Below are 16,766 nucleotides of genomic sequence, written 5' to 3'. Positions count from 1 at the left end.
ATCATGGGATGAAAAGGTATATATATAAATGCTCATGGCAGAAGCAAGTCTTCACCCATCCCCAGTGCTTCCTCATTTTTCTCTGTCTACCTATAGGTCTTCTTACTCATCCTCAAACATCTTGCTCTTGGTATCAGGGTTACTTAAAGGAGCTTTAAAGACTGCAAATAGGTTTGTTGCCCCCATGGTCAGCAATTTACTCAAGAATAATGGCAGGAACTGCATTTTCTAACATGAGGAAATTTCCACAATTTGTCTATATTCTGCAACGGAAAAAATCTGAAACATCCAAATGCATCTACAATTCTGGGGGAAAAAAACGGTTTCTAGCAAAACATTTTGTTCTGATAAAATGTATGCATTTCATTCTAATATTGACTTTTTAAACACATACATACATATGTTTGAAATGAAAAAAAGCCACTTCAGGGGGAAAAAAAATCAAAATGTATTCCACAACATCTCCATAGGACATTTTGACATTTCCGAAATGTTTTCTTTTTGTTGTTTTCTCCCAAAAAGATATTCCCTTGAAACTAATTCTTCAAAACTCTTGAATTATAAAAAGGGCATTTTTTTAACTGAAAACATTTTTGACAAAATCTTCAGACCATCTAATCTAGCCTTTAAGAAACTGACAATCTAAAACAGAGATTTTGTTTCCAGCACTGAGACAAACCTTTGCTTACACTCATATACATGAGATCCTATTAAATTCATAATTAATTAGGTAGAGAGGAAGTTAACTTACAACTGCCTTCAAAAATTTAGAACAAGCACATAAATACAGTTATTGCTATTAATATGGCATTAATATGGCATTGCTATTAATATGGCATCATCATTGGACAAAATAGTTTGCAATATAAGGGGCTCAGTTGGCCTACTATTTTTACATGGGTCCACCAAGTGAGTAATATGTTCCATTACAATAAACAACTATATCTGAACTTTAGAGAGTGCTAAAATGTTACACTGAATGGAAAAAAGAGCCCTGTGCTTTATAATTTCAAGGGTACTCCCACACTATGACTATTTTTAACTAGCCCTCAAGATTGGTAAAGAAATACTCTCTTGTATTCTACCCTGTATTTTGCTTTTAATTGTTTCAGTGAAGAACCAATCTATGGTATTTTTTAAAATACTGTCACAAGGTTAACTAGTGGTACAGTGCTAATGACCATAGTAATTACAGTATTATGAGTTTTTAGAGATTTGAGAGATAGGTCAAGGTTGTGAACCCCTGTGTTTTAGGGGGTTTAGGTCAAAATCTGCTCATGAAGTTTAAGAGATAAATATTAAGCTCTAAAACTGGATAATATCTTTAAAGGCACATGGTTTTCACTCATAAATAACTGTAATCACAATGTTGCATTCTCACTGAACTATAGGCACAAATGTTCAAAGGTTAACTCCTCGCTTGCTGGGAGGAGGCCGCTGCCTGGTGCCGGGCCGGGTCAAGCCCCTGCCCAGGCCCCTACTTGGCCCAGCCCCCCAGGGAGCCCCGCGACCGGAGCCAGGCGAACAGGCTGCGTAAACAGGCGCTTGAGTTAGTGCGGAGTTCATGCAGGGGAGGGCGTGGGAGGGCACGAGAACCTGCCTGCAACCCCCCCAGAGTAGTCAGCCCCAGCCGTAGCCAGCCTACCAGAGGCATGACATGGATGGGCACGTGCCGCACCCCGAGGGTCCCCTCGGGCTCTGTGGCCCCTCCACTGGGCACCTCAGAGACGGCCGCCCAGATGGAGCCCATGGTTCCGGGCTCCACGCAGACGGAGCCCCTGGCTCTTGGCTGCGGGGGCTGCCTGTCCCTTTTTCAGGATCTGGGGCCCAGGAGCATGGCCACCTCCCCTTGCAGGGTCTGCTCCCTACTGGGGTCTCTGGCGCGCCAGCTGGAGGAGCTCCAGGCCACAGTCCAGAGACTGCGTGCCATCAGGGACTGCGAGCAGGAGATAGACTCCTACTGCCAGGTCCTTCTCCCCCGGGAGCCGCAGGGGAGAGCTCCGTCTCCCTCCATGACTAAGGAGGACTCTGGGACCTCCCGCTCTGCCCGGTCAGGGGCATGGACCAAGGTGGTCAATGGCCCCAAGGCCCGCCGCACCAAGGCCGCTGCCCCGCCGGAGCTTAGCAACAGGTTCGCACCTCTTGCAGCCCCAGCAGAGCCCACGCAGTTGCCAGCTCCCGCAGGCAACCCAGGCTCGACCGCAGCTACTGGCCCCACTCTCCCCAAGACAAAGCGTAAGGTGTTTGTTGTGGGAGACTCCATCCTGCGAGGCACTGAGGGGGCAATCTGCCGCCCCGACCCCTTAGCCCGGGAAGTCTGCTGCTTCCTGGGGACCCGCATCCGAGACATTGCGGAGAGGATCCCGCAGCTCCTCCGGCCTACAGACCACTACCCCATGCTCCTGATTCATGTGGGCACCAATGACATGGCTCGGAGCACCCCCAGCCAGGTCATGAGGCGCTACAGGGAGTTGGGAGCGGGGCTTAGGGGTCTGGGAGCTCAGGTGGTGTTTTCGTCGATCCTCCCAGTCTCGGGCTATGGGCTGAGGAGGGAGAGGAGGATCCATGCGGTGAACCAAAGACTGCGGTGCTGGTGTTATCGGGAAGGCTTTGGCTTCCATGACCACAGCCCGCTCTTTGGAGAGAGAGGCAGCGAGCTGATGGGAAGAGATGGCCTCCACCTCTCTCCCCTGGGGAGGAGGCTCTTCTCAGCCAGGCTGGCTGACCTGCTCCACCGGGCTTTAAACTAAGCCCGCTGGGAGATGGGGAGACTACTGCCCCTGCTGGCCTGCTGAACGGCCCTTGCAGAGCCAGTGGACCAAGGCACTTAAAGGGGCACTTAAGGGAGCCCACCCCTGCCCCAGCCCTGGCACAATCTGTGGGCAAGGCAAGAGCCCCCAAGGGCACACTTGCCTGCCTGTACACTAATGCCAGGAGCCTGGGCAACAAGCAGGATGAGCTCGTCCTCCTGCTCAGTGCAAAGAAATATGATGTCATTGGGATAACGGAGACCTGGTGGGACTCCACCCATGACTGGACCACGGGTATAGAGGGCTATACCCTGTACAGGAGGGATCGTGTTGACAAAAGGGGCGGGGGTGTAGCTCTCTATGTCAAGGAAAGCTACATGTCCCTGCAAGCTGATGTTGGTGACCGGCATGGACAGCTAGAGACCCTCTGGGTAAAAATTCGTGGGGAATTCGGCACAGGGGACACAACGGTGGGAGTCTACTACAGACCTCCCACTCAAAGTCCTGAGCTTGACCAGGAGTTCGCCCGGGAACTGACTGAGGCCGCTTGCTCCAGGACCTTGGTAGTCATGGGTGACTTCAATTACCCGGACATCTTGTGGGAAGATCACTCAGCTAAATCTGAGCGGGCGCAAAGCTTTCTCTCGTGCGTGGATGACCTCTACCTGACTCAAGAAGTCTATGGGCCAACGAGAGGCAAAGCGCTGCTTGACCTGGTACTGGCTACGGGGAACGACCTAAATCGGCGACCTAGTGATCGATGGGAAGTTGGGTGACAGCGACCATGAGCTGATCACCTTCACCATCCGCCGTAAAGCTGGGAAGTCAGTCAGCAACACAGAAGTCCTTGACTTCAGAAAAGCTGACTTTGACAAGCTCAAGAGGCTTGTCAGTCAGGCCCTCAGGGACCATGAACCCAGGGAGATGGGAGTTCAAGAAGAGTGGTTGCTTCTCAAGGAAGTGATCCTCAGTGCACAAGCTAAATCTATTCCAACATAGAGGAAAGGCAGCAAGAAGGCATAGCAGTCCACCTGGCTCTCCAGAGACCTAGCGGACCTCCTGTGGCTAAAAAGGAAAGCCTACAAAGGATGGAGGACAGGATTCACCTCCAAGGAGGATTACTCTGCGCTGGTCCGGTCCTGCAGGGAGCAAACCAGGAAAGCCAAGGCTGCAACTGAACTCCAACTAGCTTCAGGCATCAAGGACAACAAAAAGTCCTTTTCAGATATGTGGGGAGCCGGAGGAAAAGCAAGGGCAATGTTGGACCCCTGCTAAACCAGATGGGGCAACTGACAACTGACACCCAGGAAAAAGCCAACCTATTAAATAGGTACTTTGCGTCAGTCTTTCATCAGTCACATGGGATGCCCATGCCTGCTATGGGACAGGGAAATCTGGGTGAGGGGGATCCCCTACCCTCCATCAATGCTGACCTCGTGAAGGAACACCTTGAGAAGCTGGATACCTTCAAGTCAGCCGGCCCTGACAACCTGCACCCCAGGGTACTCAAGGAGCTGGAGAGCGTCTAAGCCCAGCCCCTGGCACGGATCTTTGAAAACTCCTGGTGCTCTGGTTTAGTGCCCAAAGACTGGAAGAAGGCCAATGTGGTGCCGATCTTCAAGAAAGGGAGGAGAGTGGATCCGGCTAACTACAGGCCCATTAGCCTGACTTCTATCCTGGGGAAGATCCTAGAAAAGTTTATTAAGGAGGCCATCCTTGAGGGACTGGCCCAGGCTAACATTCTAAGGGATAACCAGCATGGGTTTGTTGCGGGTAGGTCTTGTTTGACCAATCTCATTTCCTTCAATGACCAGGTGACCTATCACCTGGACAAGGGAGAAGAGATTGATGTCATATATCTTGACTTCAAAAAAGCTTTTGATCTGGTATCCCATGATCACCTCTTGGCCAAACTGCCCAGTTGTGGCTTTGGCTCCACCACGATCCGCTGGCTGGGAAATTGGCTTTGTGGTTGGACCCAGAGGGTTGTGATTGATGGCAGTCACTCATCGTGGTGCCCTGTGACCAGTGGGGTCCCTCAAGGCTCTGTCCTGGGACCCATACTGTTCAACATCTTCATTAACGATGTGGACATTGGAGTCAGGAGTGGACTGGCCAAGTTCGCCGATGACACCAAACTTTGGGGCAAAGCATCCACGCCAGAAGATAGGCGGGTGATCCAGGCTGACCTGGACAAGCTCAGCAAATGGGCAGATGAGAACTTGATGGTGTTTTCCACCTTTGAAGGAAAAACCTGCAGCACCCTTAAAGGCTCGGCAGTGCTACATTGGTTAGCACTACGGAAGAAAAAGACTTGGGGGTCATCATTGACCACAAGATGAACATGAGCCTCCAATGCGATGCTGCGGCTAGTAAAGCGACCAAAATGCTGGCATGCATCCATAGATGCTTCTCGAGCAAATCCCGGGACATCATTCTCCCCTTGTACTCGGCCTTGGTGAGGCCGCAGCTGGAGTACTGCGTCCAGTTTTGTGCTCCACAATTCAAAAAGGATGTGGAGAAGCTTGAGAGAGTCCAGAGGAGAGCCACGCACATGATCAGAGGTCAGGAAAGCAGATCTTACGATGACAGGCTGAGAGCCATGGGACTCTTTAGCCTGGAAAAGCGTAGGCTCAGGGGTGATCTGATGGCCACCTATAAGTTTATCAGGGGTCACCACCAGGATCTGGGGGAACGTTTGTTCACCAGAGCGCCCCAAGGGATGACGAGGTCGAACGGTCACAAACTCCTGCAAGACCGTTTCAGGCTGGACAGAAGGAAGAATTTCTTTACTGTCCGAGCCCCCAAGGTCTGGAACAGTCTGCCAGCGGAGGTGGTTCAAGCGCCTACATTGAACACCTTCAAGAGTAAATTGGATGCTTCTCTTGCTGGGATCCTATGACCCCAGCTGAGTTCCTGCCCTTTGGGCCGGGGGCTGGACTCGATGATCTCCCGAGGTCCCTTCCAGCCCTAATGTCTATGAAATCTATGAAATCTATGAAAAGTCTAAATAGAAGATCACATTTCACTATTATTTGCAAATCAAATGAATTGTGGATGCAAAGATGCACACAGAGTATTGATAACAATTTTCCTTTTCTGAAAATAGAAACTTTCAAGCATCATACTGTTACTTAGGTGCCAAATTAATGAATGACTGTATGGTTCAGTAAGTGGACAGGTTTCTAGTAAAAAGCAACAAACAAACAAGCCCCCCTAGGTCCAATACCTAATAGCCCTTCTGGTACCACTGAGTCAGGCTCAGCAAATATATTTGAAATAAATGCACTCTGTTCTTCTAGTAAAGAATAGTTGTAAATATGTATATTGGGTAAATATTTATGTCTAAAGTCTGATTTTGGAACTATAACTAAAAATAGTGGAATCTTTTTTATATTAAACACAAAAAGTCCTATTGATGCCTGGGTTTCTTAGAGTGATATTTTTTCTTCATCTGCTGCTTACAATGGACCTGCTGAGGAATGTCTTGCATTCAAAAGCTTAGCTCATTTTACCTCAACTACGTAATTAGTCCAGTAAGAGATATCACCTTAAGAAATCCTTGCTTTTTGCATAATACTGGGACCAGCACAGCTCCAACATCAGTTTGACACTACCACTGATGCCTGAGAATTCCTCCAGTTTCAGGGCATTCTATTCAAAGTATTGTATTTGTTTTAGTTAAAGATGTGCCCTGTACTCCACTCTGAAATAACTACTGGTTATGCGCTCCATTGAATTCCAGATCAATATTAGTCACTCTGCTGTAACACTTTCATCCATCTGTGCCCATTTCTAACTAATTTACAGCCAGCATGCAACTTACACTCCCCTGTATATAGCATGTTATAAAACTGTATAGCACAAGCAAGAGCCAGGGTCCTTTGTAGTTACTTCTCATTTTTACTGATGTAACTGAGATCAACATTTGACATCTTCAGTCTTTATCTTTTTTCTTTATCTTTAATTATCAATTTGAATTGAATTGTTGGAATTTTGTATATTTGTGGAAAGTGTCTAGCTGCACGTTGCAAATGCAACTGTAATGGGAATCTTCCCCTCCCCCCCGATAACAGTAATAATATTACTCATGAAAAATAGTAGGAGGAAAGATTTTCTGCAGCACAGGAAAGTAAGAAAGTTCCTTGATACAGGAATTCACCCCAAATTTTAAAGCTAGAGAGCTAATTGAATTAAAATATGGTTGTAGTTGAAGATCTTTTGAAATGTTAAAGTCAAGCTAACTTTGAAGATTACAGTTCATATCATTTTAGCTGCACCAATGTAAATTTTATTATAAACCGCCAGAGTGAATTGAATAATGGTATATTTATACCACAGGAAAGGAGTGTGTCTCCTGTGAATTAAACTATAATTTACTGTCTTATCTATATAACATAAGTTTACAAATTATATGGAAAGGTACAAAGAGAAATTACATATTAAGGTATACACTGAGTGCATAATTATACATAATTGACAGAGTATATACAAACTGTTCTACAGAATGACATATGCACAAAGGAGCAGAGTTAAGGTTCAGCTATTTACCTTCACCCATAGTTTTTGTTTTTTGTTTTTTTCCACTTCTGGACTCTTCAGCCTTTACATAGAGGCTAACATTTTTCACCCACAATTAGTGGTGGTTGAACGCTCAACAATATTTTCTAAATTAAAACTCCCTGAAAAACTAGTGAAATTATATATATTCTACTGGCATATTAAATAATACATGGAATCAACAGGCTTTACTATAGGCCATGAATCTGTGACAGTTTACACCAGAGGAGAAGCTGAACCCTAATCTCATTTTTAATAAATGTTCTTGGAAAGAAGGTAAGTTCTTGTTCAATGAATTCAAGGTGATAAAGGTTAAATGTTGATAATACTGTGGTAAATTAAAGTCCCAGTGGCATAGGCATCAAGGGTGAGGATCCCTCCATATTACAGTTTAATCCATGCTATTTAATCAATTCTCCTGTTATCAACTTCTCTTTTAAAACTGTCTCATAGGTATATAGGGGTGGGGGATAATATTTCTTTTTCACTTCAGTGAGATTTTTTTTATTCTAGAATTGATTTCACATTTTAAAGTTCACCTGTATCGAAGCAGAACAAAAACAATTTACAAATAGTAGAAGTCTGGATCTTTCAAAATGAGATCTATTTACTTTGGTACGTGCGGTCATTCATCCATACTGACTTCACTGTATCAGCACAAGGTACATAGGCTGCCCAGTAAGTTACAGGCAAATGCTATTTTAGGGAAATATGTAGAAGTTTTATTCCTATACCGGGATAGCATTTGGGTAGAGACCAATGTCTTTTACTTATTTTAACAGCATCAATTGATGGCCTCTGTGGGGACTGAACAACCATGACTGGAAATCGGATGTTAAAAGATGTTCACTTTCATCTCAGAATACCAGTGAGAGGAATATTATTTAGAGTGGACCCAGTGCTATCTAATATTAAATATCATAGAAATCAGAGGCAAGTAGGGCTGGAAGGGACATCCAGAAATCTAGACCAACTCCCTTTCTGAGGCAGGATCATTCCTATGCAAACCATGCTCTGCAATCCATGATCTAAAGCCTTTGTGAAACTACAGTCAACTCTGACACAACATGAGACCCTAACCTGCCACAGGTAAAGCCAAGGAACCATGGCAGCCTATGTCCTGATTGTATAAAAGCTTGTTAATATAAACTCATGAACTCCCCAGTAAAGAGCCACGCCCCACACCACAGAGCAGTTTAAAATCCATAGTCTATATCAATCTGACTATGGGGGAATTTTCCTTCCTGACCCTAAATATGGTCTGACCCTGAGCAAAGGGGCAAGACCATCTAGCCAGGAACCATCAGGAGCACTGGCACACTCTAGTCAGAGTCCCCAACCAATACACATGCTTCTGAGGAAGACTTAAAGACACCTTTAAGATACATGTAGCAGAAAGGACATAACCAGCAAAGCCCAGAAGTATAGGAGATACTCATATATATTTAATAGGGCTGTGCGAAGCTTCGGTAGCCAATTTGATTCAGAGGAGTTTTGGCCTGATTCGGCAGCTCCAAATCCAAATCGATTTGGGAGACCCATTCAAAGGTCCGAATTGAATCAGAAGCCTCTGAATTAATCTGGAGAGATTCAGAAGGCTTGCAGCAAACAGCAACTGAGAAGAGGGAGGGGGATGGCATGATCTTCCATATATGGAAAAGGCACAGTTTGAAGTACACGTTCACAGAAACTCCTGCACCTATCTCCCTGAAACTTGGCAGGCTTCATGCCCTCAGAAGGGGCTACCATTCCTGCTGCTCCCATTCAAATCTGCAAAAAAAAAATGACAAAGTTATAGGTATTTTATTTATTCCCCATTATAGTCTATGGCCGAATCTCTGAATCTGAATTGGACAAATCAAATTGGGACAGTGACTCAAATCACAGAATGAAATCACTCTTCCTCTGAATCAGCCAAATCTGAATCTGAAGTGAATACTTGCTACTTCACACAGGCCTAATATTTAAGTCCAATAGAAATTTAAGCTTCTTAATGTCAAAGATCAAAGTCTTTGATTTCAGATGCCGATGGCAAAAGGTCAGACGGCAAAAGGCCAGAGGCTAACACAACAAACTCTGCAATTGTAATTTATCCCTCTGTATTAACAGTGTTGCATATACACACCCCTGTCTGTGCTTCATTTCAAATTACTTGAGCTCCTATGCAAGAGAAAGAAACTGACCTTGACAACTCAGCATGAGAGATATCTGTACCCATGGTGACCAGATAAAAATGAAACTAATTTAATGAAGTTGTAAAATTAAAGTAATATACTATACGTGCCATCCTGTGACCAAACAGGACCAGTACCACCCAAGTAAAAATAACCCCCCTTTTTCTGAAATTTGAGCAAAGAGAGTACAAGTGCCAACCCATTAATTATTCATGCCTGGCGTATAGTAATTGGTCACCTTTGCCAAGTATAACTTTGAAAGAACTTCCACCCAAAGTAGAGAACTGCGTATACACTCAAGAAGAACAGATTGTGCACAACAAATATTATCTCTCTGCCTAGGTATCTTTCTGGCGTTCCCCCGTCCTGCCAGCCTGTCTATCTTTGTTGTTATCTTTCTTATCAAGACCTCTCGGTAATCTGCAGACTGCAACGACTTATGTGAATCACTTGGAATCAAGTCTATTACCCACCCTGTAAATGCTGGGTAACATGCTTTCATAGTTTCATAGTTTCTAGGATCGGAAGGGACCTGAGCAGATCATCTAGTCCGACCCCCTGCCATGGTAGGAAAGAATACTGGGGTCAAATGACCCCAGCAAGAAGTTCATCTAACCTCCTCTTAAACACCCCCAGGGTAGGAGCCTGCACCACTTCTCTTGGAAGCTGGTTCCAGACCCTAGCTGCCCTGACCGTGAAGTAGCGTCTCCTGATATCTAACCTAAACCTACCCTCTGCCAGCTTGTGACTGTTATTCCTGGTCACTCCTGGCGGTGCTCGGGGGAACAGGGACTTCCCCAATGCCTGCTGATCCCCCTTGACTAGTTTATAACAGGCCACAAGATCCCCCCTCAGCTTTCTCTTTTGGAGGCTGAACAGGTTCAGGTCCCGTAGCCTCTCCTCATAGGGCCTGCCCTGCTGTCCCCTGATCATACGAGTGGCCCTCCTCTGGACCCTCTCCATGCTGTCCACATCCCTCTTGAAGTGTGGCACCCAGAACTGGACGCAGTACTCCAGCTGCGACCTTACCAGTGCCGCATAGAGGGGGAAGATCACCTCCTTGGACCTGCTCAAGATGCATCTGTGGATGCATGCCAAGGTGCGGTTGGCCTTCCTTACTGCCTCTCCACACTGCTGGCCCATGTTCATCTTGGAGTCAATGATGACCCCCAGATCCCTTTCCGCCTCCGTGCTGTAACTGAATAAATCAAGTCCTCCGCCTATGCTGCATCACATCAGTAGCATAAGTAAAATAAACTTTCTGTGTAACCAATACACTGTGTTTAAATCATCTGACTCCTGCTCACCGTTATCACCCACCTGTCTGGTTATAAATCCCCCTCCTCGCATCAAGCCGGTCATGCCGACCCTGGCTCGCAGGTCAAGGGTGCACCGGCATTAGGGGCGTGACACTTAACACAAGAGATATTTTTAATCATTAAACTTCTATCTAAAATAGTCATTAAAATCCTCTGGATGTCTTAAACAGGCTCATTCTTGTCCATTTAGGTATGGACAAGTGTTCATTTGAAAGGTGCTTCAAAAAGGAAGGGGCAGCTGCAGCCCAGAAATACACAGCTGCTGTTATAACTGTTACCTCTTGTCCCGTCCCACTCAGTGGGGTGAAGGGAGAGGTACTTTTGCAATCCTCTGTGTGGCATGGTTAGGCAACACTCTCAAAGTAAACAATTCACTGTTTTATTTTGGTTAACTCAATAACAACATTAAAACCCTTGGTCAAAACTCATTACTAGAAACATTCACATGAGGCAAGAAGGAAGGAAAACTTGAGAGAAAAGAGAAAGAGAGAGAGAGAGAGAGATCACCACCCCTGGATCCTGCATTGTCAGCGCGTGTCTCTGTCACTGGCGCGTCTTTCTTGATCCGTGGGTGATGGGTCAACGAGCGCGCGTTTTCCTGTCCACCTTTTATCTTCTTCCCTCATGATGGCTCCACCTCTGGCTGTCACTCACTCGGACTTGCGCAATTTAGAGCTCTAGAAACTTCCCCATTTGAGTCAGTGGGCTCATTGGGGGTTTCTGGTGGTAGCTGAGTTGACCGAAATGTGACCTTTGTTTTGCACATACTCAGATTAGCAAACAACCAACTTTACACAAGCTGCAGCTTAAGGAAGCTGTTACAGTGCACTGATCTGCATTGCTTCCCACTTTCCCCAGCACTTGTTACCACAGAGTCAGCATTTGCGGTAATGTGCTTGCTTACGATGTTTGAGACAAACCTTTTAACTTCAGGCTGTCCCCAGGTTATTTCAAATGCTTAGGCAACTTTTAAAACAATTCAACTCCGGGTTATCACACCTCTGCATGAGCCTGCAGTGATACAAGTGAGCTAAATTGCTCTTTGACCCTGCATGAAGGTTGGAAAACTTTGGCAGCATATCCTATCCTCGCTTTCTATTATGTATGAGAGCAGATGAAATTACCCCACACTCTCACTGTAAAGTGCCTGTCTTGATATTGTTCAATAATCCAGTTTTAGCAATGATTCAAATCTATTGTTCTACCCAGAACACCATGCACAGAATATCACTGAAATCTTTTACTCTGAATGATTTCTGAACACCACATGGTATCAGGAGTAAATAAAGTACCTTGAGCAGAAGAATGGAGCAGTTTAAAATCTTACCAGAACTGAAATTCTTTAGAAATATAACAGAGAAGTGTAGACAGTTTTAAACAGAACTTGAGTCTGTGTTACCAAATGCTGGATACCACCAAAAGGTTGATAGACACAAAGTAGTCATTTATGACAATAGCTGAAACACTTGCCATGTTTAATAATTTTCAGTTAACTCAGGCAGAGGATGCTAGCTGTGAACATGCAGTATAGACATTTGAGGAACATTGCATTCATATACAAAAGAAATGTGATTGGTGTGCTTTTACAAAAAGAAAGTGAAAACAAAGATGGCTATGTGAATGACAAAAATTAAAAGAGCCGGTCTTCCGATTCTGAGAAGCAGAGTCCTTTTAAGAGAACAAATTGTAACTGGGATCTAGGACTACACAGTGAGAGGGAAAAAGAGCCATAGTTAAACCTTGACAAAACAATTAGTGTGCACCAAGCAAAAGAAGCCACCAAGTCCAGAACAAAAGTCAGATACCATAGACACAATGAAGAATACAGAAACAATCATAGCATAATGCTTTGTACAATAAGAAGTTGCCTTGTGGTAGCATAAGTTTATTACTCTAAACAAATTATTACTCCAGCATGAGGTTATAACTCCAAACATGATGCAAGTAAATAGCTAATGTTTTCCAAGTCCTTGAAGGGAATAAGGGGCATAAAGGTGGCTGCTTCACCTGTGAAGACCTTAAACAGTCTGAGTCAGATGAGCCCTGGGAGTCAGACAAACAGAGTGGGCGGGCATTGCTGCATGACAAGGGTGGTGTCAATGTTTCATAGGAGACCTTTAAGGCACCTGGAATATTAATTGAAAACTGCTAGATTGTTTAATTAACATGCTGGTTATACATATTTGCAATTCTTTATTATGGTAATGTTGCTTGTTTATTGCTGCTATTGTTCTAGCTAGCTGGGAAAGGAATATGCAAGGAACTTTGTCTTTTAATGGCTTCTGAGATTCTTTGGTTTTTAAGAAAGACAGATGTATCATAAGCACGCTGTAGGTTTCATAATGAAAAATCCAATATGTATTATATGAAAGGCTTTAACTGAAAGGCTGTAATTTAGACAGTCTTTTACATATGAACCCTCTGCCCCACCCGAAATCCCTGAAAAATTGTTTACTGAGTTGCTCTATTGAAAAAGCACCTGAAACTTTTACCTTATTTCAAGGTATATCCAGGATGAAATAGGAAAAAGAATACATCTAAGCATGATCGTAGGGACCCAACAATAGGCGAAAATATTCTGGAAACAGGTAAATTAGAAAGGGAACTTGGTCAAGGTAGGGAACTGACATGATGAGAGGAGGGGCCTCTAAGTTACACCTAGAAGCTGCATCCAGACGAGCACAACCATGCAGTATGTGGCACGATGTGCATGAATGCTGTGCGCACTCAGAGGCTGGGGGGTGAGGGGGGAACATGGCAACTGCCCACAGGCAGCAGGGGCACAATGGTGGTGACCTGGGAGCTCCTGGAGGTAGTCACAGTGGTGTTAGTGGTGGGGCTGGGCTGAGTGGGGAGCTCCCACCGGCAGCCACAGCAGTGGTGGTGGTGGTGGTGGGGGGGGTGGCAACCACCCGTTGATGTCACTGGCAGTGTCAGTGGCAATCAGGGACTGCCTGCAGCTGCCAATGGCAGTGTTGGTGGTGAGTGGGGAAGTGGCAAGTGGCAACCATCCACAGGTGACACCAGCATTGTCAGCAGTGCTTTTCACAGGGGGTGCAAGTGCACCTGTGTGCACCCCCTATGCATCACCCGTGATCATGTGTATCAGTGTCCCCCTGCCAAAAAATGGTGGAAGGGGTGCTTTAACTACACCTTGTTAGTGGAGTCTGCTGGAAACCAGTAATTACCATCCTCTAGCAGACTTAATTAAGTACAGCACATCAGAGCAGCCTTGCTGCATGTCTATAGGTGCCCACTGTTGCACTTTACCAAAACATATGTGGTTGACTGAGGGTGCATAGGTGTGGGTAGGTGGGGGAAGCAGCCAGGACCCCATCACAAGGAAGGACTCCTTGGAAGGATCCCAGGCTTATTTGGACAGGAGTGTGGGGGAGAGCGGAAGGGTTGCCAGATGCTGGGGTGCTATGTGGCTCCCTGCTTGAGGTGCCTGAGGAACTGGGGGCTCTGGGGCCCACCAAGAACTCTGCTTTTGGTTTTTGTAAAGCCTTCACTGAACAAATATTTTGCCAGTTTAACTTCCCTGCTACAGCCCTGGTCCCAGGCTGATTTGAGGTGGTGAGCATGTGTAGAGGGATAGAGAGGTGCTGGGAGGGGGGATTAGGGCTCCCAGGAAGCTGGATGCTCTGGGGTTCCACAAAAAATCTCTGATTTTTTAACCCCTGCTCTAGTTGTTGAGAGGGACTTTTTTGCACTTTGCTTCTGGGTGGCCACCCAACCCACAGTCCATGTCTCAGTTTCCCAGTATGCCTTACCTGTACAGCCCATGCCTGTAATGTTTCTACATTACCAACTCTGTGTGGTGGTACATAGACAAAGAGAGACGAGCTACTTACATGTGTGGAAGGAGGTTACCCTGCTTTGGTGGCTGGTTGCTTTGGGACGTCCCACGCTCTCTGCCACCCACTGCAGCTTTGAAAAGCCTTTCCCTAGAAAGGTGTGCATTTAAGTACCATGCATTTCACCAGCAATGACAGAGATATATGTGCAAGGTGAAACCTTGCAAGGCAGGGCTATTTGGATTTAAAGTGTATTTAAAATGTTCTAAACATTATATCTATCCAGAATCACAGAGATCAGTTTTCTAATTCATATAGTAGGGGGTGTATGGCTAAAGTTGTTCCTTTGATCTTGCCTCAATTTTGTTACACTGTTCATGGAGGGGTTTTCTTCAACAGGCTAGGTTGACATTTTATCTAAAAACATAGATCCATAGATTGTAAGGGTCTGGAAGGGAGTTTGCAGATCATCAGACCCAGCCCCTCCCTCCCCCACTCTAGGTAGGAAGACAACTGGGGTCAAGTGACCCAGCAAGGTGACTGTGCAGTTTCCAAGCAAAATCTTTGTTTACTACTTTTCAACCAAAAAATGAATGTTTGGCATAAAAAACACTTATGCTGCTTTACTTAAGAACTGTACAATAATTTGCATGTTATTTTGACAAAGTTGCAGGATAAGATTTTTTTTTATTGAAAGGTCTGAGTACTACCAAGATATAAAAAATAAAAACATTTTCAATCTTTTGTTATATTGTAAGTTGTTTAAAACACTTGCTAGCATTAGACAGCTCTCCATGTACACTTTTTTGTATTTAGTATACATATTGTATTCAGTTTGTTGCCCTTGGAGGAAATTCTGGCAGAGAGTTCTGACCTATAATCTATATTTAAGGGTTCAGCAGCTTTTTAGGAACATTCACTGAGACTTCATTAATCTCCAATAAACTTGTCTATTCCACTTCATTTCATGCCTGAATATAACAGCATTTGCTTCCGAGACTAATTATACAAGGCACTGCAGAACCATCAAAATTATGCCCCTGGCATAATTACAATGGACTTTGTTTATCTGCAAGCCTTTAGACACCATCCAACTATGCAATAAATACTTTCCTTTTGTGCTGGCCATTTGTTTCTAAGAAATGACACTTAGATTACTAAAAGAAAAAAATATTAAAGTGAAGTGGCAATTACCATTTAAATCTGATTGTAAAGCAACTGATGTTCTGATTTAGATTATATCCTACACCAAACACAAGCAGAAACAAAGAATATTTCACAAAGGGGATCTTATACAACAGCTTTTAACACTGTACTGAAGGTTGTGTTTTGTGCCCAGATTAGTGCAGCCAGATCCTGGATCTACTTCACTGAACTTTACTTATGAGCTCACATTCTATCTACTAGCCAAAAAACTAGAATTTACACTCTTTGAAGAATGGTAGCAAGGGTGTCTAGGAAAACACACTGTCTGATTGTCAACCATTTGGAAAACTACAAGCAAAATTAGTCTACTGGTGTAAACAGCACATGGCAATAAATACTGTGGCAAGGTAATAACTCATGCCATCTATATCAGTGCTTGAATAGGTGGACACAGTCTGAACAAAAATGGGATGCCTTAACTGTGTGATAAAATGAACATTCCTATACCCAACTCACCTTGTAGTGATCTGTTTTCAATTCCACAGATTCTCTGAATGATTTTCTGAAAAAGACTCTATATTTTATTTCAGTTTTTATATATGTAAAACAGGAATACAACCCAGGTTTGAAAGACTTAATGCTGTAAAGGTTTTTTTTTTACGCTCAGATTTAAAATTTTGGGAACTATATTTTACTATATTATACCTCAGTTATTCATATCCTGGAGAGTCAAGAGTGTATACCAGGAACATATATCTTGACAGAAGTTATTCCAAACACATGTTGCTATAAACAAGATGCAAAATGCACAAAAAGGCAGCAGTCTATTGATTTGTCATTTTCCACTACTAAATCAGAGTTCTGATGAGAAAATGTGTTGCTGAATCATCAGTTTTAATGCAAAATGTAGCAGGTGGATTTGTGATTCTCCTTGAGGGACCTCAATAAACTAATATCAATAACACTTTTCATTTTTGTATCCCTTCTCATCTGATGAGAACAAATTTCTTTACAGACATG

General features: G+C 44.4%; 1 protein-coding gene across 1 annotated transcript in view; it reads left to right on the top strand.

Annotated features, from left to right (window-relative positions):
* The window catches only part of LOC149869051 (uncharacterized), an 83,855-nt gene that overhangs the window by 22,981 nt on the left and 44,108 nt on the right, over positions 1-16,766 (top strand). Inside the window, 2 exon segments of the mRNA XM_090037689.1 lie at positions 1,113-1,129; positions 4,139-4,869. Coding sequence (XP_089893815.1) covers positions 1,113-1,129; positions 4,139-4,869 — 748 coding nt within the window.

This window comes from Crocodylus siamensis, chromosome 3, assembly GCF_052110815.1.
Source record: "Crocodylus siamensis isolate JL-2025a chromosome 3, ASM5211081v1, whole genome shotgun sequence".
Taxonomy (NCBI): domain Eukaryota; kingdom Metazoa; phylum Chordata; order Crocodylia; family Crocodylidae; genus Crocodylus; species Crocodylus siamensis.
The sequence above is the reverse complement of the archived record's forward strand: the minus strand, read 5'-3'. Positions and strand labels throughout refer to the sequence as shown.